We start from the raw sequence: 23,401 nt of genomic DNA, 5'->3' as shown, positions 1-23,401 counted from the left end.
AGTTAGGGAGAGAGCTGGGCAGGTGAACAGCCACACCAGACAATCTCAGGCAGCCGTGAGTCACATGAAGAAATGACTCGGGGGAATGCTGGGAGGGATGCTGTGTGAGGGGGCGGCAGCACCAGCTAGGGTAATGCGAAGAGGGCTTTTTGAGATGACACGTGATCTTAGACATAAATGACGGGAAGGAGGCAGTCGTGCAAAGCTCTGAATCAACACTGTCCACCACGTGGGAGCAGCCAGTGCCAGGCCCTCGGGTGGGAATTAGATGGAGGTACGCAGGGTGCAGGCCAGCGTAGCTGGGGTAGGAGGAAAAGGGAGAGTAGTGGCATGGATGATGGTTGTGTCTGTAATGAGGGGAGAATTTCGGGTTCTGGGGACCAACTCACCTTTTCCTGAAGCTGACGGTGTAGATATCTCTATCCTATAGCCATTCTCTAAACACCGCGGCCATTATGAGTAAAGTTCCAGGGTGCCAGTCTCTCCCAGAATCCACCAGGAAAGTCCTGGTGTAGCAGGGGTGCTGCAGGCTTTATGATGCTTCGACTGTGGCCGCCACAGGTCGTGGTGGTGCGTCATTTTATTTTTTACAATGGTATGCATGTGTTTATGTAGTCTGCAAGTTGAAGGAATGCAGGATCATGAATATCTTCTACTTATATAAAAACCCGAGGCGCGACCAACCGGAAGGAAGTCAGTCCTGCAGGGGTTGTCTTGGAAATGGCTGCACCCTCCCCCAAGCTGTTTCTGGTAAGGGCGAGGTTTGAGGCAGGAACCCGCCCTCGGAGCGTGGAGGCATATCTTTATAAAGTGTGCCGCGCCAGCACGGCCAAGGGTGAACCTGGGTGGGGGCAGCTGAAAAGGCTTAGAAAAGACAGGTAAGAGAATGAAAGCTGGGTCTCGGTGGGACGCTGCTTCTCTGAGAGACAGCGACCATGCCCACAGCCGTGCCTTTATTTTATAGCAGATGCTACGAGGCAAAGTAAGGGGGTGATCAAGATGTTTAAAACATTCTCCTGGGTTTCAATCCTACTCAACTATATGCACCTGAACTCTATCAAGCCTACATCACTCAGGCACGTGGGGCCACGTGTTTGGACCATAGGTTCAAGCTTACAACTATGGCTGTTAGCTATAATTGTGCTGGGCGGGCCCTGCCCTCCAAGCTGAGACTTGCACGTGGCAATGAGAGAACTGTGCCCTCTCATCAGTCCAAGGCTTGAATCTGTCCAAAACAGTGTAGTGGCTCCCCACAATAAAGTTTTAATACATTATATTAGAGGTTGTGGTGGTACTGTTTTACCCACAGTGTCTATAGGAATTGCTGCAAATTTACTTCTCGGTGGAAGAACCTTTCATTCCCAATATAAATAACCAATTCCATTAAATGAAACTTCAATTTCTAAACTCGATATAAACAGTGAAGTTGCTAAAACTATTAAAAAGGCCCAACTTCTCATTATTGATGAATGCATCATGGCATCCAGTCATGCTATAAACGCCATGGACAAATTACTAAGAGAAATTATGAATTTGAAGGTTGTATTTGGTGGGAAAGTTCTCCTTCTTGGAGGGGATTTTCGACAATGTCTCAGTATTGTCCCACATGCTATGGGATTGGCCATAGTACAAACGAGTTTAAAGTACTGTAATGTTTGGGGATGTTTCAGAAAGTTGTCTCTTAAAACAAATATGAGATCAGAGGATTCTGCTTATAGTGAATAGTTAGTAAAACTTGGAGATGGCAAACTTGATAGCAGTTTTCATTTAGGAATGAATATTATTGAAATCCCCTGTGAAATGATTTGTAATGGATCTATTATTGAAGCTACCTTTGGAAATAGTATATCTATAGATAATATTAAAAATATTTCTAAACATGCAATTCTTTGTCCAAAAAAATGAGCACGTTCAAAAATTAAATGAAGATATTTTGGATATACTCGATGGAGATTTTCACACATATTTGAGTGATGATTCCATTCGTTCAATAGATGATGCTGAAAAGGAAAATTTTTCCATCGAATTTCTTAATAGTATTACTCCTTTGGGAATGCTGTGTCATAAATTAAAATTAAAAGTGGTGCAATCATCATGCTATTGAGAAATCTTAATAGTAAATGGGGTCTTTGTAATGGTACCAGATTTATTATCAAAAGATTGCAACCTAACATTATCGAAGCTGAAGTATTAACAGGATCTGCAGAGGGAGAGGTTGTTTTGATTCCAAGAATTGATTTGTCCCCGTCTGACACTGGCCTCCCATTTAAATTAATTTGACAGTAGTTTCCCGTGATGCCAGCATTTGCGATAATTATTAATAAAGCACAAGGACAAACTCTAGACAGAGTATGCATATTCCTACCTGAACCCGTTTTCGCACATGGCCAGTTATATGCTGCTTTCTCTCGAGTTTGAAGAGCATGTGACGTTAAAGTTAAAGTTCTAAATACTTCATCACAAGGGAAATTAGTCAAGCACTCTGAAAGTGTTTTCACTCTTAATGTGGTGTACAGGGAGATATTAGAATAAGTTGAATCACTTTATCAATCATTGTTTGTATCACTGTTGTTTTCATATCATGTTTTTGTTATTTTTATATCATGCCTCTGTTGCTGTTATATCCTTTTGTTACTGTTTACTTATTAATAAATTTATATATTATTTTCATATACATTTTACTAATTTCTTTTCATCTCTCACACTTCTATTATAGAGAAAGGGCAAATAGCAATATTAAAATATTTCTGCTAAGTAATCCCCTTTTAATGTGCACAAATTTCATGCATCGGGCTACTAGTTAATTAATATGGAATTAACTATTTGGCCCTACCTTAGGTCTGTGGCAGGTCAGTTTTAATAGTCTCCGCATCTTCTTTTAATTTTCTTGAGAAAAAGAAACAAAAACAATATACTTGGGCTGAGAGATGTAGGACGGAGTCACAAACCAGGAGCCAGAAATGAAGTACCAAGATCAAGGTCACCTACCTTCTAGACCTATGACCTTGGTCAGGTCACTTAAATGCCCTGAGTAGCCAGCCTGCACACCTGTCGACAGGTAGTAACAACATTTGTGGGTTCACCTGGGGAGGTTGTTTTGAGGTCACAGGACTTTATAAAAGTGCTCCGTGAAAGGAAGCTGCTACTGTCACCAGGTGGGATTTTGGAATTTGGCATCTGTACCAGTGAAAAGTATAGGCAGTCCCCCAGAGCAGAAATGAAGTAGGTTCGGTCAGCAGAAATACCAAGGTTTCTCTAATGTTTCCCAGACTTCAGTCCACCTGAATGATTTTTGCCATCTGTGCTTACATGTTTTTTAAAAATTGATCCACTTTTTCCAAATGAATCTATCTAACAAAGGAATCTTGTAGCACTGTGGTAGGTTGAAAAGCAGTGCCCTTTGCTGCCAATACCCGGTAAACAAAAGTGAACGGGATGAAAGCAAAGCCGGTGTTGTTACATTTCAGATCCCGCTGCCTCTGGGAGGCTGTGACCCAGAAGCTCTCCTTTGTTGTGAGGGCCGGGGAGGAGTGGGAAAGTTGCTACAGTTGTTCTGACCCAGATCTGAGGTCTCTCCCTAGTGCGTGTGGAGGAGTCAGAGCAGCCTGCATGCGCAGAATTGATTTGGTGTGACTCACCGCGGCGTCCTGTGCCACCTAAGATTGCCTCCCATCACCCCTGTCCCATAACTTCATATGGGACAGTGCTCAAGTCCCATACTTTGGGAGGCACATCAGATGATTGAAGAGATGCCGACTGTCCCACTGTCTGGAGGATCGTGGCCACCGTGCTCCTGGGAGGACCAGGTGGTTAGCCCTGACGTCTGGGCTTTGCCAGGATAAGGAAAACCCAAGTTCCAGCACAGAGCTCTGGTCAGAAGGCTAGTGTCCAGCATCAGAGCCTCTCATTGCCACCGCCTCCTCCCTCTTCTGTCCTGTCCTCTGAGATAGGGTGTCTCCTGGGTGACAGCCACGGTCAGTCTAGGCCATGTGCTGTGCTGAATGGTAGATTCTGGGACCTTAGAGAAAAGTCATTGGGGACTCAAATCCATGATGTGACAACCTTTTCGTAGTTTCAGTTCATCCTCTCTTGTATATCCATTTGGTAAGGAAATCTCTACCGTCCCTCTCCAAATTTCTGTGTTTATAAACTTCAGTTCAGACCTGCAATTATTTTTGTTTCAGACCCCAAACGTTCTTTTAGATGATGCTCATAGAAGCCCCAGTCCTTGGTCCTGTTGGTGGTTCTTCACAGCCCGCTTGTGTGGTTGTGAGTTTGGGGGTTGCAGTTTTCTCTGGAGGGAGGTTTTTGGCAGTACGGCCGGCCCCTCAAAAGCCAAGTTACCTTCCCTTCAGGTTTCTGCTTTAGTGCCCACGGTGGGAGATGCAACCCTAGGTCTCGGTTGTCAGTTTAGGTTCCAGGCTTCAGAATGAGAGGGGCTCTCTTGGCAAAGTGACCTCTCTCTTCCCTCTTTCATCTCGAACCTGAGTTCATGTGGCCTGTAGGACCTTGCTGAAAGCCACACAGAGAGGCCAGCTCGCCCACCTTCCTGCCCTTCCACCTACCCCAGCCCCGAGGCAACATGGGACTGCATCCTGAGATGCAGCAGTGAGCATAAGATCAGCGCCCAGCGCCATGCTGTTGAATAGCAGGCTCCCCACCACTCCTCTGGGATAATTGGGTTCTCACTGCCCCACCTCCACCCTCACTACTTCCCGGTTTAGCCAGTCGGCACGTGGTCACTTCTATTTCTTGTGACATCCTCCTCTGGTTGCCAAGTCTTTCTTTTGTCCTGTTCTGTGTGTCATGGATTACAGCATCCTGACAGGACAGAGCATCCAGGTGCAGACATCGCCTTTTTCGACAGGCGGGATCTTTCTGACTGTGAGCAGCGCCTCTTCATCAGTAGTCCTGCGACTGGATCTTTGAAATCTGCCGTGACTCTGGTGGATACTGCCAAATCCAACAGTTACTCAGTGTTTAATTAGTTCTACATCCAGTGTGTGCATTTGTCACTGTTCAAGTCAATCTGCTTCTCTGCGACATAAGCCAATTATATAAACCTTAACATCTTCAGTGGCACTGAAGCTTAGGAGGTGAATGAAGATGGTAGATGGAAGGATGGAGGTAAACTCAAGGAAGCTTAGCTGAATTAAAAATGTGGATTGGCTCTGGCTGGTGTGGCTCAGTTGGTAGGCTCATCGTCCTGTACAGCGAAAGGTCGCAGGTTCGATTCCCAGTCAGGACACATACCTAGGTTGTGGCCCAGTCAGGGTGCATGCAGAAGGTAGGCGATCTCTTTTTCTCTCTCTCTTTCTCTCTCTCTTTCTCTCTCTCCTTGGGTGAGGATTTTTTAAAAATGTGAGTTGAAATAGAATGAATGTGAATGATACACGAACATCTTTTCTGCTATAGGTTTGGCTTGGCAATGGTTAAAGAAGGAGCCCTAATTTTCCCCAAAGTCTGCCTCGCTTTTTGAGGGAGATGTGTCTCAAGGGGAACCCTCTGGGTGCAGGACACTTTATGTTTCTGCTGAACAGCTGCCTCTGGGTCCTGCTTTGGAATGAATTGTGTCCTTTCCCCCCCAAAAAATTCATATGTTGAACCCTAACTGCCAGTGTGACTATATTTGGAGATAGGGCCATCAGGAAATAATTAAGATTAAATCAGGGCATAAGGATATGGCGCTAATCCATGAGGGTTGATGGCCTTATAAGAAAAAGAAGAGCCCTAGCCTGTTTGGCTCCATGGATAGAGCATTGGCCTGCGGACTGAAGGGTCATGGGTTCAGTTCTGGTCAAGGGCACCTATCTCGGTTGTGGGCTCTATCCCCGGCCCTGGTCGGGGAGGTGGAGGCAACCAATTGATGTGTCTCTCTCACATCAGTGTTTCTCTCTCTCCCTCTTCCCCTTCCACTCTCTCTAAAAATCAATGGAAAGATATCCTTGGGTGACAAAAGAAATAGAAAAAGAAAGGGAGAGAGAGAGAAGAGACAGAGACCTCTCTTCCTCCCTCTGCATGCGCTCGCACGAAAGCTGTGTGGAGACGGTTTGGAGGCAGACTCCTGCCGCCCGGAACAGAGCCTTCGCCGGCACCCAGGCCTGCTGGGACCTGGCCTTGTACTTTCAGCCTCCGGACTGTGGGAGAAGCACGTGTGCTGTGTAAGCCCCAGTCCGTGGCATTTTTTATGGCAGCCCGAGCAGACTGAGCACCTTCTTTGGAAGCGAGTGAACTGATGAAGTGAAACAGGAGACTTGGGGAGACTCCCGGCCGCTCAGGGAATGAAGGGGGTGACCTGAGTGGGCCTCGGCTGGGCGGTGTCAGTGCCCCCGGCGCTGCAGCAGGGTCCCTGCCCTCCGAGCAGCTCCTCGTCCCCACCTGTGCTCCCACAGGCAGGCATCTCTTTCTAGTCCATTGTCCTCGTGGCCCTGGGTGTCCCTAGGGCTCAGGTTCCCATAGGAGAACGTGCTTGGGAGGGGCTTCCCATCTGGGTGTTGGTACTCACTGCTCCCTGGCCTGACAGTCGGCCAAGGATGGACACGACATGGCCTGCCTCCCGCTCCCTCCCTCAGGCCCCTTGCTGGAGCCGTGCACACTGGCAGCACCTGGCCCCGCCTGAGAGCAGTGGAGGTGCCGGGGGACGGCGTCTGGACAGATGAGAGTTAGTGTCCCGCTAAGGAAGCTTTCCCGTCTGCTTCCCAAAACCCCTCTCTGGCCTCTTGTTGCCCTGAGCTCTTGCATGTGCCCCTTCTCCCTTCTCCTGGCCCTTGAAACTACATCCCTTACTTCTGGCTGTTTGCCCTCCTCTGGCCTCCTGAAGGCTTGTCTGTCTTCCTCATCCGGTCGCACAGCCATGGCTGCCTTTCCAGGAGAGAGTGCAGCCCCAGCCGCACAGCCATGGCCTCCTTCCCAGGGAGGGTGCTGCCCCAGCCGCACAGTGATGGCCTCCTTCCCGGGGAAGGTGTCCCCCTAGCCGCACAGCCATGGCCTCCTTTCCGGGGAGGGTGCTGCCCCAGCTGCACAGCCATGGCCTCCTTCCCGGGGAGGGTGCTGCCCCAGCCGCACAGCCATGGCCTCCTTCCCGGGGAGGGTGCTGCCCAGCCTTGCCTTGCACAGCCATGGCCTCCTTCCTTGGGAGGGTGCTGCCCCAGCTGCACAGCGATGGCCTCCTTCCCAGGGAGGGTGCCGCCCCAGCTGCACAGTGATGGCCTCCTTCCCAGGGAGGGTGCTGCCCCAGCCGCACAGCCATGGCCTCCTTCCCAGGGAGGGTGCTGCCCCAGCCGCACAGCCATGGCCTCCTTCCCAGGGAGGGTGCCGCCCCAACCGCACAGCGATGGCCTCCTTCCCGGGGAGGGTGCCGCCCCAGCCGCACAGCCATGGCCTCCTTCCCAGGGAGGGTGCTGCCCCAGCCGCACAGCCATGGCCTCCTTCCCGGGGAGGGTGCTGCCCCAGCTGCACAGCCATGGCCTCCTTCCCGGGGAGGGTGCTGCCCCAGCCGCATAGCGATGGCCTCCTTCCCGGGGAGGGTGCCACCCAGCCTTGCCTTGCACAGCCATGGCCTCCTTCCCGGGGAGGGTGCTGCCCCAGCTGCACAGCCATGGCCTCCTTCCCGGGGAGGGTGCCCCCCTAGCCGCTGCCTCGGTGGGGAGAAGGGAGGTTCTGCTCTCACCTTGTGAAGCCCCAGCCCTCCTTGGACAGGAATCCCTGTTTCCCCTCCCAGCAGTAGGACAGGCCTTGCATTTATTTGTAGAACAGCTGACCCTTGAGCTTCACGATCAATGTCACTTTACCCAGCAGATTACCACCTACAGACGTTTTCCAAGCTTCCCTTGATATTTTATTCTCTGTCCACAAAGGGACCCCATGGGGGCATCTCCTAATACCTTATAATAATATACCATCAAAATAGTTTACTTATGTATTGCACATAAAATTCCTTGGTAAGGGAGGGGAACCTACCAGGATATTAACTGTAGGACAGAATTTAGGGGGAAGTGGAGGGGAATAAGGAAGAAAAGAAAAAGATAACTTGGGAAAATGTCTTCATTTTAATATATGTATATTAAATATAAATTGTTTTTTTAAAATATATTTTATTGATTTTTTACAGAGAGGAAGGGAGAAAGATAGAGAGTTAGAAACATCGATGAGAGAGAAACATTGATCAGCTGCCTCCTGCACACCCCCTACTGGGGATGTGCCTGCAACCAAGGCACACGCCCCTGACCGGAATCGAACCCAGGACCCTTCAGTCCACAGGCCGACACTCTATTCACTGAGCCAAACCAGTCAGGGAATAATTTGGGTTTTTTAAACAATTGAATCCAAATCTGTAAAGCCATAAAAATCAGGTTAGTGTTTGTGGCCACTTTACCTGTTTCCCCTAGGTAGCATGCGTCAGGCGGCAGGTGGGGCTTGCTCACACGCTGTCATGGAGGCACATTTACCTGAGATTTAAGTCATAGTCATGGCCTCTCATATTTTATTTGACAAAAAAATAGAAACCACCACAACATTTTAATACTTGCTTTAAAATGATTTTCCCAGCCCTAGCCAGTTTTGCTCAGTGGCTAGAGCTTCCGCCTCCGGACCAAAGGGTCCCGGGTTCAATTCTGGTCAAGGGCACATACCTTGGTTGCAGACTCTTCCCCAGCCCAGGCCCTGGTCAGGGCTCGTGCAGGAGGTAAGCAATCGACGTGTTTCTCTCACATCAGTGTTTCTTTCTCTGTCCCTCTCTCTTCCACTCTTCCTAAAAATCAATGGAAAATATCCTTGGGTGAGGATTCACAAAAAAATAAAATAAAATAAAATGATTTGCCCACACAGTGTGACTCGGTGGTTAAGCATCAACCCAGGCATCACATGGTTACTGGTTCAATTCCTGGTCAGGGCATATGCCTGGCTTGTGGGTCCGACACCCAGTAGGGGGCGTGCAGGAGGCAGCCAATCAATGTTTCTCTATTCCTCTCCCTTCCTCTCCCTCTAAAAGTCAATAAAAACATTTTTTTAAAGAGTAAAATGTTAAACCTGGGAGGTATTAATTGAATATAACATGTTTGTAGGACAAACCATTACAAGAAAGAATTGCCCAGGAATCTTTACTAGTCCTTATCTGTTGCGTTAGATTTGTAAACATCTTTGGGGAAGGGGTTTCTTTCCTAATGTGCCCTCGATTCTTCCCTTCATGCGGAAGCTCTCCCAGGACATGTGTGTCTGTCCTTAGTGTTTCTAACCAGCTGATGACCCAAAGCCTTTTAAAGTAATTTTCCCTGTGAGTGCGTTTTCTAAGTGACAAATCACCCTTTATTTTGCTACGTTTTGCTGATAGCAAAGATAAGTTTGTTTCCCTTTCCTGTATCGTGGTCTTGCACTCTTCTCTTTGCCCTGCATGTAACAAAAGAGAACGGGAAAGTCCTGTAGAGAAAACACCCAGTGATCAGACTCGGCTCTGAGTGAGGGTGACGCCTTTCTTCTGCGCATGGCCCGTGAGCTCCGTGGCTCCGTCTGCACACTGTCGGCCAGCACAGTGTGGAAAGGAAGCCTCTTCGTCGGTTGCCGCATTGCATCAGGGGCCTTTCTTGACAGTTTCCAGCTTCTCTAATCAATGCCTGGGCTTCCTCAGCCCGTGGAGAGCAGCTGCCTCTAGACCAGGGGTCGCCAGCCAGTGGTCCGCGGACCACTGGTGGCCCGTGAGGTCCGAAAAGTTGGCGACCGCTACTCTAGACAGTGCCACACCCCTCACCTCCCTGTCTGGGCCCCCTCTCCCCAGTGGTCCTCCCGGCTTCCTGAGACTGGGCCCTTCTCATCCTGATTACACCGTTGTTTCTCTTAGAACTGAGAAGTGGTTAGGCATCTCGTTTCCCTGTTACAAGTAGAAAACAAAGGATCGAGCGGACTACTTTTTAAGATAATGGCCCACTTGACTTATTTTTCTTACTCTAGGAGCCTCTGAGTTTATAGACTGAATAGACGAGGAGCCCACTGTGTTCCCCACCGTGGCTACCACTGTCTGTAATTGCAGTCTCCTTCAGGGCCTGCTTCTGCTAATTCGCTGACAGTGACATAGCAACCAGAAGTATCTGTGCTTCCCCACAGGAGTTTCCTCAGGCGGCCAGTGTTCTCTGCACAGAGATAAGTGCTCAGGAAAGTATACATGAGGTAGCTGCTTGTTGCCAGGAGCGTTGTGTGTGCCTACCAGCGGTGTAGAACAGAAGGAGGGCCGCCCGACCCTGGCAGAGCCTCACTCCAAACCCCGAGCGCTGCAGCAGAGAAGGACCGGCTGCTTTGCTATGAGTGGCCCACCCGGGAGAGCGGGGAGCCGTGAGCAAAAGCCCGGCTCCCGATGGTGTGCAGGCCCCAGATGAAATAGGGCAAAAGCACAAGACACTGAGGGCTAGGGGTGCCCTGATGTGTTGGACCTGGGAGAAGTGGGGAGAGAGAGAGGAGGGGGGGTGGTTTGTAGAGCTGGGATCTAAAACTAAGTTTAATCAAAGTCATAAGGGCCCCGGGTTTGACCAGGGGAGATTTTTGCCTTCAGGCTTGTTTTTACTCTCACCCACGTACCCTCTCACCTGGCCTACGTGACTAGGTAAGGGGGTGTTTCCAAACGCGAATGCCACAGGACAGGCTGGGGATGTGCTTCAGAGAACATGATGGTGACGTCATTCGGCCGGAGTGCCAGAAGACAGCAGGGACGATGGTGGCTCACTGGGCATGCTTGCCCTGTCCCAGGGCCAGCTGCCCCTCCGCGTGGCGTTCCCTGAGTAGGGTTTGCAACCAGCTGTTTTCTCCTCCTTCCCAGCGTCCCCAGGGCTACGTGTCTCACACCTCTCCTCTTTCTCTCCTGTTTTCCATCAGGTGGCAGCAGACTTCCAAGTCTTCAGGGTTGTCCAGCAGCTTGCAGCCTGCGGGTGCCAAAGCTGATGCCCTCAGGGAAGAAATGGAGGAGGCTGCCAACAGAGTGGAGATTTGCAGGGTACCCCCTCTTTGTTCCTCTCTACTGAGACAGACGGGGAAGCCCTAAGGGAGTCCCTTTTTGTTCACGGGAGTTCTGTTAAAATCCTAAGGGTGAGCCTCAGCTTCAACTAACTGACCCCAGCTTGCCGGCCAGCATCTGCAAAGAGCCGGGCATGAATCCTGAGAGCTGGGGCGCTGAGGGTGACATAGACAGGTGGGCAGCAGGGCTGATCATTGGTGTTCCTGCCTGGTAGGCAAAGAGAAAATGACTGTGGTGTCTGCTTGAAGCTTTTGTGAGTCGTGCATCCCAATTCATAGTTTCTAGGCTGCATAGCACAGTTGATCATCTCCAGGGGTGGGGAACGTTCAACCCAAGGGCCTGTAAAATCATTTGGTCTGGCCCTGCCAAGGCAGTAGGGGGGAGTTAATTAAATGTTTGACCAAATATAGTAGGCTAAGTTGATAATTTTGTATGGCCCACGAATGATGTTACAAATATCCAAATATACAGATGTTAGAATATTTATTTATTTACTTACTTATTTTTAAATATATTTTTATTGATTTCAGAGAGGAAGGGGGCAGGAGAGAGAGATAGAAACATCAATGATGAGAGAGAATCACTGATCGGCTGCCTCCTGCATGCCCCCCCACTGGGGATAGAGCCTGCAACCTGGGCATGTGTCCTGACTGGGAATTGAACCATGATCTCCTGGTTCATAGGGTTGACACTCAACCACTGAGCCATGACGGTTGGGCCCCACCCCTGATTTAGACGACACATGAGCCTTAGCTCACTGTTGGTAAATTACCTCGGGTGCCTTTTAATATTTCCCAGTCACTTTATCAATCCCTCGCTGCTGGGAGACACTTCCCTACCTCGCCCAGGAGGTAGTCCCGGAGGTGAAAAGTTCCCAGCTGAGAGGAATGCCTCCTGAGAAGCCCACCTCCGCACTCAGGGGCGGGGGAGACCTTCATCACACGTGGTCAGATGTGTCCCGGCTGCTTCCCCCACAGACATTTCATAGGACTGACAGCAGTACCATTTGTGCAATGCCATTAGCAGTGCCATTCTCTGTGCATGGACATCTGCAAATGTACAGATCTGTTAGTTTGGGGATAAAGCTCATGCTTCTGGAACTGTGCTGGGAACTACTTTTAGGGGAAAGTAGCCCCTCTGCATGCAGATGCCCCTGTTCTGTGCAGCTCCGTCTAGTCCAGTGGTTCTCAACCTTCTGGCCCTTTAAATACAGTTCCTCATGTTGTGACCCAAAAATAAAATTATTTTTGTTGCTACTTCATAACTGTAATGTTGTCACTGTTATGAATTGTAATGTAAATATCTGATATGCAGGATGGTCTTAGACCACCCCTGTGAAAGGGTCGTTCGACCGCCAAAGGGGTCGCGACCCACAGGTGGAGAACCGCTGGTCTAATCTGTTAGCTTGTTCACCAGCTTCTCCTTTATGATCATACCGTGCAGCTGACTTTGACCTTGCCTTCAGGTGACGCTCAGAGTCAGGTGGAACTTCTCTCTGGAATTAGAAACATTGAAAAATGTTTAAAGAATTAATGATCTCGCCCAGCCCATGTGGCTCAGTGATTGAGCATCAACCTATGAACCAGGAGGTCATAGTTCAATTCCTGTCAGGGCACATGCCCGGGTTGCAGGCTCAATCCCCAGTAGGGGATGGGGAAGGCAGCTGATCAATGACTCTCTCTCTCATCATTGATGTTTCTGTCTCTCTCTCCCTCTCCCCTCTCTGAAATCAATAAAAATATTTAAAAAAAAAGAATTAATGATCTCAGCCTGCAGTACTGTACAACCAAGTGAAGTAAGTCCAGTACTTCAGGGGTTTTGGCAGACATACGGTGACATGCATTCACCACTGTGGTGTCACACAGAACAGGTTCCCTGCCCTACAAGTCCTCTGTGCCTGATCACCCCACCCTCTCCCCGACCCTGGCAAGCACTGGTCTGCTCACGGTCTCCACTGGTTTGCGTTTTCCAGAATGTCGTGTAGCTGAATTGTGGTCAGGGGCCTTCTCAGGCTGGCTTCTTTCACTTCCTGTCTCTCCACTTAAGGTCTTTCACTTAATGTCTCCATGTCTTTTCATGGTTTAATTGCGCATTGCTTTTTAGTGCTGAATAATATTCCATTTTCTGTATATACCACAGTTTATTTATCTTCTTACCTACTAAAGGAGATCTTGGTTGCCTACAGGTTTTGGCAATTACAAATAAAGCTGCTGTGAACATCTGTGTGCAGGTATTTGTACATTTGCAATTAATTTGGGGTAAAAACCAAGAAGCCTAATTTCTGGATCTTGTGGTAAGAGTATCTTTCATTTTGTAAGAAACTTCCAAACTGAGTCCCAAAGTGGTCCTACCATTTCGTAGTCCAGTAACAAATGAGAGTTGCTTTGTTCCACATCCTTGACAACAGGTGGTGGTGTCAGTGTTTTGAAGTTCAGCGATTCTAATAGTGCTATCTCATTGTTATTTTAATTTGCAATTAAAATCCCAGTATCACTTTGGGATTTTCCCTGCTAGCTTTCCATATGGACTTCTCATTTCATTTCATTGTGGTCAGAGAGCAGGTATTATATGATTTCTATTTTTTTAAACTTGGTAAGGTGTATTTTATAGCCCAGAATGTGGTCTGTCTTGGTGAATGTTCCCTGTGAGCTTGAAAAGAATGTGTGTGCTGCTGCTGTTGGATGGAGTAGTCTATAGATATCAATTATACCTGCTCGATTGATTATGCTGTTAAGTTCAACCATGTCCACACTAATTTCATGCCTTCCAGCGTGTCTATTTCTTATATAAGGGTGATAAATCCAACTATAAGAATGGACTCCTATTTCCTCTTGCAGTTGTATCATTTTTGCATTACATAGTTTGATGCTCTGTGGTTAGGTACATCATTAAGGGTTGTTATGTTTTCTTGTAGAATCAGCCCTTTGTCATTATGCATGATTCCTCTTTATCCTGATACTTTCCTTGCTCTGAATTCTGCTCTGTGGGAAATGAATATAGCTAAGCCCGCTTCTTCTGATTAGTGTTAGCATGGTGTATCTTTCTCTATCCCTTTACTTTTAATTTATATATTGATACTTAATATATAGATGGTGATATGTATCTTTATATTTAACCTGAGTTTCTTATAGACAACATACTTGGTCTCTTTTTAATCTATTGTGACCATTTCTGTCTTTCCATTGGTGTATTTATTCAGTCCATTGATATCTAGGAGATCATTGATATAATTGGATTGATATCTGTCATATTTGTTACTTTTCTAGTGTTGCCTTTGTACTTTGCTACTATTTTGGTCCTCTACCTTTTTTTTCCTGCCTTTTGAAGTTTTAATTGAACATTTTTTTGTGGTTCCATTTTTTTCTCCTTTTTTAGCCTATCAATTACATTTCTTTTTCTTTTCTTACCTTTTTAGTGGTTGCCCTGGAGTTTGCAATATACATTTACAACTAATCCAAGTCCACTTTTGAGTAACACTTTTCTGCCTCACATGTAATGCAGGTACCTTTTAGTAACAAACTATTTCTAATTCCGTCCATTTCACTTATACATAAGCATACATAGCATAGATATGTATGTATGTTTACACACACATACATTCATGCATTGTTGCTATTATTTTGAACAAACGTATCTGTTAGGTCCATTAAGAATAAGTTTATTTTATCTTTACATATTCCTTCTCTGATTCTCTTCCTTTCTTTATGTAGAGCTATGTTTCTGACCAATATAATTTTCCTTCCACTGAAGAAATTTTTTTTAACATTTCTTGCAAGGCAGGTCTTCTGGCAACAAATTCTCTCAATTTCCATTTGTCTGAGAAAGTCTTTAGTTCTTTACTTTTGAAGACTAATTTGACAGGGTGCAAAATTCAAGGTTGCTGGGGATTCTTGTTTGTTTTTTTATCTTAACACTTTAAGTATTCCACTTCTCTCTCTTCTTGCTTATATGGTTTCTGAGGAGAAGTCAGATGTAATTCTTATCTTTGCCCCTCTGTGGGTAATATGTTTCTCCTCTGTGGTTCTTTCAAAAATATTTTTTTAATATTTTTTTCTGAATATGATATGCCTATATGCACCTTTTTTTGGGGGGCGGGCATTTATCCTGTTTGGTGTTCTCTGAGCTTCCTGGACCTGAGCTTCCTGGATCTGACATCCACTTGGGGAAATTCTCACTCGTTATTTCTTCAAATGTTGCTTCTGTTCCTTTCTTTCTTCTCTTCCTTCTAGTATTTCAACCAAGCATATGTTACACATTCGGAAGTTGCCCCACAGTTCTCAGTTATTCTGTTCCCTTTGTTCCTGCCTTCTTTCTCTGCTTTTCAGTTTTGAAGTCATATCCTCTAGCTCTGAGGTCCTATCCTCAGTCATATCCAATTTGCAGACAAGCCCATCAAAGGCTTGGTTTACTTATGTGACAGCATTTCTTTTCTTTTTCTTTTTTAATGTATAGCATCCATCCATATGTTCTTGCATGTTGTCGACCTTTTCCATTAAAATCCTTAGCATATTAATCATAGTTTAAAAACATGTTCCTAGCCTGATAATGCCGACGTTTTTGCCATATCCAACCCAGGCTGTGATGCTTGTTTCATTTCTTCAATCTGCGTTTTTGCAGTTTAGTATGAAAAAGGTGGGTGTGGCGGAGTGGGTAAAGGGAACTGTGGTAACTGGGCCTTGAGTGACGGGGCGGGGAGGGTGGGGGGAGGGGAGGGCCCTGCTGTCCTAGGAGTAGGTCTGTCTCTGAGGGAGGCCTGTGCTCCGGGCTGTGAACTTCACCAGTGCTTCTCGGTTGTTGTTGTTTCAGATTCTGTGGTTTGTTAGTTTTTGTTTTAGATTTAGGAGGGACAGGCTGGCTAGGGATTGGGTATTTCTCCTTCCCAGTGTCTGAAGGCTAGACCCTGATAGAACTGAGTATTTCCCTTCCCCCAGGTCAGGCTCTGATAACCCCCCTGTAGGGCCCTCGCTGGTTTCTCGGTGGGTTTGGCTCAGTGGATAGAGTATCGGCCCGCGGACTGAAGGGTCATGGGTTCGATTCTGGTAAGGGTATGTACTTCAGTTGCAGGAGGCAACCCATCAATGTCTCTCTCTCACATCGATGTTTCTCTCCCCTTCCCTTCCACGCTCTCTAAAAAATCAATGGAAAAAGATCCTCAGGTGAGGATTCACAAAAAACAAAAAACCTAGGTTGGGCTCAGATGAAAGACTTTCTCCTGAGGGTAGGCCTTGCTAAGAGGAATATAATGCTCACGTGCTCAAAGCCGTTCCTTTCCCCTCCCCCTTGTTGAAAGCCGGAGGGGGTTTCTCTGATGTTCACTGTGAGGACTCTGTGTTGTGAGTCTCACCGCAGTGACTGGGTGTCCCCAGAGTTTAACCATCAGACATGTGCACAGGGGGCCTCAGCGATGGTCAGACCGTTCTGGTTCTGCTCAAGTGTGTGATTCTCTTACTCACCTGCTTTCTCCACTTTGGGGGCAGTGGCTTGCCATGTGACCTCACTTCTCTGATGGAGCAGAAAAGCTGTTGATTTTTCAGTTTGTTCAGCGTTTTACACGTTGCTGGTGGTGACTTCTGATCTTGCGAGCCAGACTGGAAACCAGAAGTCAGTTATAAAGATCAAGGTTATACACTCTGCCAAGGAAAAGTATTTAAGAGAGAAGTATATAAATATCTTAAGGATTGTGTTAACAACAGGAATATTCAAAATCCTACAATAATATCATGAATGTAGGATAATTATAAAATAGGACTGAGCAAATCAAAGTCTATAAAATTGAGAGATGTTCCTAGATGAGAAAAGTCAATGTTATCAAAATTTTAATTCCCCCAGAACTGTGTAAGTTGATATAAATGTAATAAATGCTTCGAAGGGTAATAAAGGGTTTCTAAAGTTAATGTGGGAGAATTATTGGAGCTTTGAATTTCTGTCTCTTACAATGTATTGTGAAGTTACATAATTAACATGTAGGTACTATTTTTAAAAAACATGTAGAAAGGGGGTGTGGGGGAGAGGGGAGACATCCTAGTCAGAAGAAAATCTAAGTGAGTGAGAAGGTTTATCTGTGACATTTAAAATTCATGGGGACAGTCTGTTCTGTTTGTGGACAGTATTGAGACCTTTGGTTAGCTGTTTAAAAGATTCTGTATCTGATATAAGCACTAAAGTAAGTTCCAATGTATTAAAGATGTAAATGTTATATTCTCCACTGAACATATATATGGATATTTATACTGTTGGTTGAGGTGCCCTAAGCAAATTAGCAAAGGAGGAACTCATAGAGAGAAAAATGTAATAGACACTACCACATGGGAGAGCCATTTAAAAAGTATAGGACCGAAAAAAGTTGCAAATAGTGTCAAAAGATAAATGGAAAGTTGGGGAGAACATTAGCAGCATTTGATTAAGCCCTTGGTCTCATCCATCTAAAGTATTCTCACAAATCTTATAAATAAAGTCTCCTACAGAAAAATGGGCACTTAATGTCAACAAGGAATTGACACAAATAGGTAATACATTTAGAAGAAAGTTAACCTCTTAAAAAAGCAAACTACAAATTAGGAACATATTTAAATTTTATCTATAAATTTGATTGTGTTTAAACAGAATTAAGCAATTACTGTAAAAACAAATATTTATGGATTAATTCTTACAGTAAAAAATGTTTTTTCTGATGGTTGACAATATACTATATCAAAAGCTCTAATGTCCCAACTCGTTGTCATCTTTCTAATATTTTTAAATTTAACTATAAGGAATTATATAATCAAAATTAATTTTAACTGCAGAATTTATCCTAAGGAAATAATCAACAAATGGATGCAAATCTGTATAAACAAATACTTATTCACATGTCATTATAATGGGAAAAACTAAAAACACGATATCCAATAATAGAAACCTAGTCCATCCATTTAGTAAGTATAAAACATGCTTATCTAGGAGTAAATGAGCTACAAAGCATCCTGGCCCCTTTTTTGTAAGCCAAGTGATCATACAAACATGCGCCAATTAACATAAATGCTGACTAAGCACATCACAGCTTATGGCCATTATCTCTGCTGTTGGGGTTACAGGTGGACAGGGTTAATGACTTGGTATTTTTCCAAGTGTCGATTAATGCAAAAATCAGCAAACATGATTTTTAAACACATTTAAATCTGGTGATTATTGATGGAAGTTGTTTTCATTATAGAAAATTCACTGATGGTTTAGGTGCATGGAAACTATTTGCAGTGTCACTGTCTTTCTGCGGAGTGGCTCATTGGGAGGCCACGTTGCTCACTTAATAAGGCCGTCGTCTGACTGTGCCTTCGGAACTCCTGTCTGTCTCCGAGGGAACACGCTGGTGGTCTACTTCTCTAAACTCTCTGGTGAAGATGCAGTTGCCCTGGCCTTGGTCCTTCCTAGGGTCTCTTCCTCTGTCTGCAGAGCCGTGCATCACCCAGCCCTTGTTTTTCCCTCACTTGGCATAGCTCCCTCATGCCTGCCAGGCTGGGGATGGGTGTCTGCTGGACCTGCCAGCGTGGGGAGCCTGATTCCCCACAAAACTGCTTTCTCCTGACCCTTTGGCAGCTGGGCAGCCCTACGAAGGCATTTGCTATAGAGATGCTCTGGCGAAAGGGAGCTGAGGGGGGTCTTAGGGCGCATGTGTTCTTCGGGAAAGCTTCCCTTGCTGAGCCTCCGTTTCTTCATTTGTTCTCACAGCAAATAGTATTGAGCCCCTACTGTCAGAAGCACGTTTGAGACCAACGAGGACAGGCAGATAAGATCCTTGAACTCTTGGTAGCTGCTCCTCTGAATCTGGAAATCCCGCACGTACCTAAGAGAGATGAGCATTCCATGTGGCAGGAGAATCCCATGTGACGTGCCTGCCACCTAGATGGTTTCTAGTGCATGTTAACTCATTGGTTCCCTTTCTTCCTGGTCTGAAACTGGCCCAGGACAGCTTGGCCGCCTCTGTGCTCCAAGCTCAGAGAACACACTTCCCCTTTAGCTCGGTGCCTTGGTCCTGTGTCTCGTGGACAAGAGCCCTCTGAGGACGTGCCCGCAATGCTTGCCTGGAAAAGGACACAGGAGACCGGGAAAGGACACAGATGGCTCCACATATCCTAGCCGTCTCACTAGGAATGGGCTTAACTGGCAGGTGGGGGGCGGGAGGGGGGGTTGGGATAGAACAGGAGGTTCCGTGAAACAGGCTCTCCCTGCAGCGTGGAGCTGCCGGCTTTAACTCACTCAGTGTCTGGGTCAGCTTCTTGTGCTGGTCTCACGTTCACCTCCAAGGGAACGTTCTAGACTCTTCTCTCCTCCACTTAGTATTTCTTCTCAAGATCTCCTACCTGAGGCAACCCAACAGGGAAGAGCTTGAGAGATCATGTGACTTGCGCAAAGGTGCTCAGAGACGTGATTAGTGGCGAGACTCCGTCCTGCTCGGGTGTGCTTGCTTGTCCCTCCTGTGATGTTTCTGCGGAACTGAAAATGGTTCTCTGAGGAGAACACATTGCAAGTCAGACACAGCGTCGGGCCATTGCCCCATCGTGTGGAGCATTGGATCGCGCAGGACAGTTAGCACTGGATTTGCATGTGTGTCAGCTGAGTCAAGGTTCTGATATGTTCTGAATCAGCAATCCTTCCCCTGCCCACCTGTCTTATCCAACTTCTTTGCAGTTGATGTGCTGCTGTCTCTTTCTCATATGCTGCTTATCAACCAATCAGTATTGAGAATGAAGGACAGCAAAGCAGTAAAATAATCAGAGACGAAATGAGAGAAGGAAGAGAGGACGAGCACAGTTTGTACTCAGCGGCTGCTTCCCAGAGGTGGTGTAAGCTGCAGAGGAGTGGGAGTAACTTGCACATCATCCCCACACCAGCTTTCCTAACTCCCAACAAGGACCCCGTGTTGAAATCCTTTGGGAACCCCTGGCACAGGTGTTCTGTTCACACTTGCCATTCCCTGGGCCGAGGTCAGGCAGCATGGAAATGTCCAGGGCAGAGTTTGTGACATGTCAGGTTTTATTGAAAACTAGAGGCCCGGGCACGAAATCATGCTTGGGTGGGGTCCGGCCGGCCTGCCCCGATAGGGCTAATTGGGCCGGGCTGGCCGGGGTGAGGGGCCGCAGGCAGTTGATTGGCTGGCCCGCCCCCTGGTGGAACTCCTGGTCGAGGGGACAATTTGCATATTAGCCTTTTATTATATAGGATACTATATAAGATGAGATTGAACCTCAGAGGGAAGGCAGGGATGAGAGGGGGTGGGAAGAGATCAACCAAAGAACTTGTATGCATATATATATAAACTATGGACACAGACAATAGAGTGGTGAGGGTCTGGGGAGGGGATTGGGGGTGAGCTAGAAGGAGTCATTGGGGGAATAAGGGACATACATAATACTTGCAAAAATAAAGATTTTTTTTAATATTAAAAAAAGAAAAAATGAGATTGAACGATGTTAAAGCTTGTTCTTCTCTGAGGTCTGGACCCATGCATTAGCCACTCAATCATTTCACCTTGGTTGTGCATTTTACCTCCACAGGACCAGCTGTCAGCTGACATGTACAGTTTTGTGGCCAAAGAAATTGACTATGCAAACTACTTCCAAACGGTAAGGGTCCATGAAGGTGAGACAGCTTACAGTCTGTTTGTAAGAGTCCTGGTGCAGACAGGAAGGAGTGTGGGCGTGGGACTGAGGCCCCGTGGCTGAGCATGTGACTAAAAAGAGTGTGATTTGACTGTTCTACCTGTGAAAAAACCCTGCCTTCTCTTTCTTCTTGTATGGATCCCCCCCTAGAAAACCCTAAAAAAGCAACCTCATTCATGAAGGTCATTGCAACTCAGAGGCCTATGGCAGTGGTTCCCAGGCCGGGGTGGTTTTGCTGCCTCCTCCAGGAGACATTTGGCAATGACTGGGGACATTTTTAGCTGCCACCTTTAGGGGAAGTGCTATTGGCTTCTAGTGGGTAGAGGTCGGGATGTTGCTAAGCATCCTGCAATGCACAGAACAGCCCGTACACAAAGAATTTTCCGGACGGAAGTAGGGCCAAGGCTGAAAACCCTGGTGTATCATAAACAAGGACCTGGGAAGATGATAACCCCGCCCCCAGCACAGATTGGGTTTAACCTGGATTTTTGCCAGGATGATGACAGGTAGGTAAACGATGATTGGTGTGACCTCTTTGCCTTCTTCTAGTTGAGGAAAGCAGGTTTAAAGAGAGAGAGAAACAGTATCTGAGTTGAGCAAAAGTATAAATTAAAAATAAGGAAGTGATGGGATGATAAGGAAGATAAAGAGAAGGAACGGGGGTGGGGTAGGGGGACATCCTAAGAGGTTGAGGGTGCTTCGCTAAGTGTGCGAATGGCTGTGGGCTATCGGCCATTTTCCAGCACTTCCATCAGTGGACAGAAGTCCAGAGGTGTGTCCTCTACCCTGAAAAAGCAGATATGCGTTCCTTCCAACCTAGAAAGTTATTTTGAAGGAGTAATGTACTTTCAAGTATACTCCATTGCTTTTGTTGGTGAAGGTAATATTCAACTTCAGGGTTGTTAAAACTAATGAAATGTTGACATTGCAAGCATTATTAGGCTGCCTAATTGTCATTTGTATGACATTTATTTCAATATTCTGATTTTTTAAAAATTCATTTTATTTTTAGTTGGAAACAATAGTATCTACCCTCCACACTAAGCGTTTAAATTGTGAGTCATTCTCCTTCCCTCATAAATGCCCCGTGTTTGAGGGGGAAGGAGGAGTTCAGAAGATAAATGAAGTAACTATTGCTCACAGGTTTTCCTTGATTCTTAGCCACAGTTCAGCAGCTGTTTTAGCAGTGGGATGGCCAACATAGCTGGGAGGGACTGTTCCGGGAGCCATATCATTATAACCAAAGCAATTTTACCTCCCTGGGGACTTGCAGAGGATTGTGGGTCAAGACACAAGTTTCTGATCAGTTATATCTTTGCAGAAAACAAGATGTGTTGTGTGTGTGTGTTTGTGTGTGTGTGTGCGCACACACACATTGGTTAATGGCCTTTCGCTCTAATAGGCAAATGGATTTCTCAATGTGGTTTTCATTTATATCCTCCTATCATCTTACCTCTCTGTGTTGCCTTTTGCTTTGGGGGGTGCTTGGTACGGTAAGATGGCAGGAAAGGCGAGCTCTCTAGATCGGGCTCCAGCTCTGGGGTCCCCCTCACTGGACGGTTCTCCCACCTCCCACATTCCCACTGTGGCTGTTGCTACAGAGGCTAAGGGGAAGTGTGCCCATGGTTTTGGGTGATTGAGGAAGGAGTAGGGGCTCCACCCCCTTCCCTGAGAGTAACCAGCACCTTCAGGCAGAGAGCCCCAAGGGCACAGCAGCCTGTGCTCCCTGGCCTTTGGCAAAGGGTAACGCCTGCTCTTGTGTCTTCTCAGCTCATAGAAGTGCAGGCTGAGTACCACAGGAAGTCGCTGGCGCTCTTGCAGGCCGTGCTGCCGCAGATAAAAGCACAGCAGGGTGAGTGCACATCTGTGTGACCTGGAGGGAGGGTTGGGCCTGCTCGCCTTCCCAGAGGCCACCCCGGCCTGCATCCGTTCACCCTCCACTCCCCACGGGTCATGTTTGATGCGCTGCCAGCACTTCACAGGCCGGTGCCTGGGCCAGTTGCGGTGAAGCCGAGCACACACAGACCCACTGTCCCCGGGGATGAGGGGCCGTGGATGTGAGTGGAAGTGTGTCTTACCTGTTACGGGAGGCCCCACAGCCCTGCACACAGCCAGTTAGCATCTACCCTGCCGTGTCCTCTCAGTCACCCCAAACCGCAGGGACGGAGGCTCAACTGGGGGGCCTCCGTGTCTTTCGTGGTCTTAGGATAATCTGTATAAGAGGAAAGACATGGTCCAGCAGGGCTTCCTTCACTCACCCCTCACAGCCTCCTTTTTGCATCCCCCGCACCCCCCGCAGAGGCCTGGGTGGAGAAGCCGTCCTTCGGGAAGCCCCTGGAGGAGCACCTCACCATCAGCGGCCGGGAGATCGCCTTCCCCATCGAGGCCTGCGTCACGATGCTGCTGGAGTGCGGGATGCAGGAGGAGGTAGGTCCGCACGGCCAGCCCCAGCCCTGGCAGCATCTTCTCTCCTGGCACCATCCCCACCTGGCTTCCAAAACCAAACATGGCAGCATGGGGTACAGCCTCTCTCCTGCAGAGCCCAGATGGGTCCTGCTCTTGCCTATGAGCCTTCCCTTCACAGGGAGACTGATAACACTGGCTGCGAGGAACGTCCAGCCACAGTCCAGCCATTCCTTCTTCATGTTTGTTGTTGTTGTTATTAATCTTCATCCAAGGATATTTTTCCATTGAGAGAGTGGAAGGGAGGGGGAGAGACACATCAATTGGTTGCCACCCACATGCACCCTGACCAGGGCCAGGGGTCGGG

General features: G+C 47.2%; 1 protein-coding gene across 4 annotated transcripts in view; it reads left to right on the top strand.

The window, feature by feature from the left end:
* Window positions 1-23,401, top strand: part of ARHGAP44 (Rho GTPase activating protein 44) — a 186,076-nt gene that overhangs the window by 115,251 nt on the left and 47,424 nt on the right. For all 4 annotated transcript variants that reach the window (XM_070394907.1, XM_070394905.1, XM_070394904.1 and 1 more), the window contains exons 7-10: window positions 10,858-10,975; window positions 20,527-20,595; window positions 22,402-22,483; window positions 22,931-23,058. In XM_070394907.1, the coding sequence (XP_070251008.1) occupies window positions 10,858-10,975; window positions 20,527-20,595; window positions 22,402-22,483; window positions 22,931-23,058 (397 nt within the window). The remainder of the gene's footprint in view (window positions 1-10,857; window positions 10,976-20,526; window positions 20,596-22,401; window positions 22,484-22,930; window positions 23,059-23,401) is intronic.

The sequence above is a fragment of the Myotis yumanensis genome, unplaced genomic scaffold, assembly GCF_028538775.1.
Source record: "Myotis yumanensis isolate MYYU_CA2020_CCGP unplaced genomic scaffold, mMyoYum1.0.hap1 SCAF_16, whole genome shotgun sequence".
NCBI classification, from domain to species: Eukaryota; Metazoa; Chordata; class Mammalia; order Chiroptera; family Vespertilionidae; genus Myotis; species Myotis yumanensis.
This window is presented reverse-complemented; position numbering and strand designations above follow the sequence as displayed.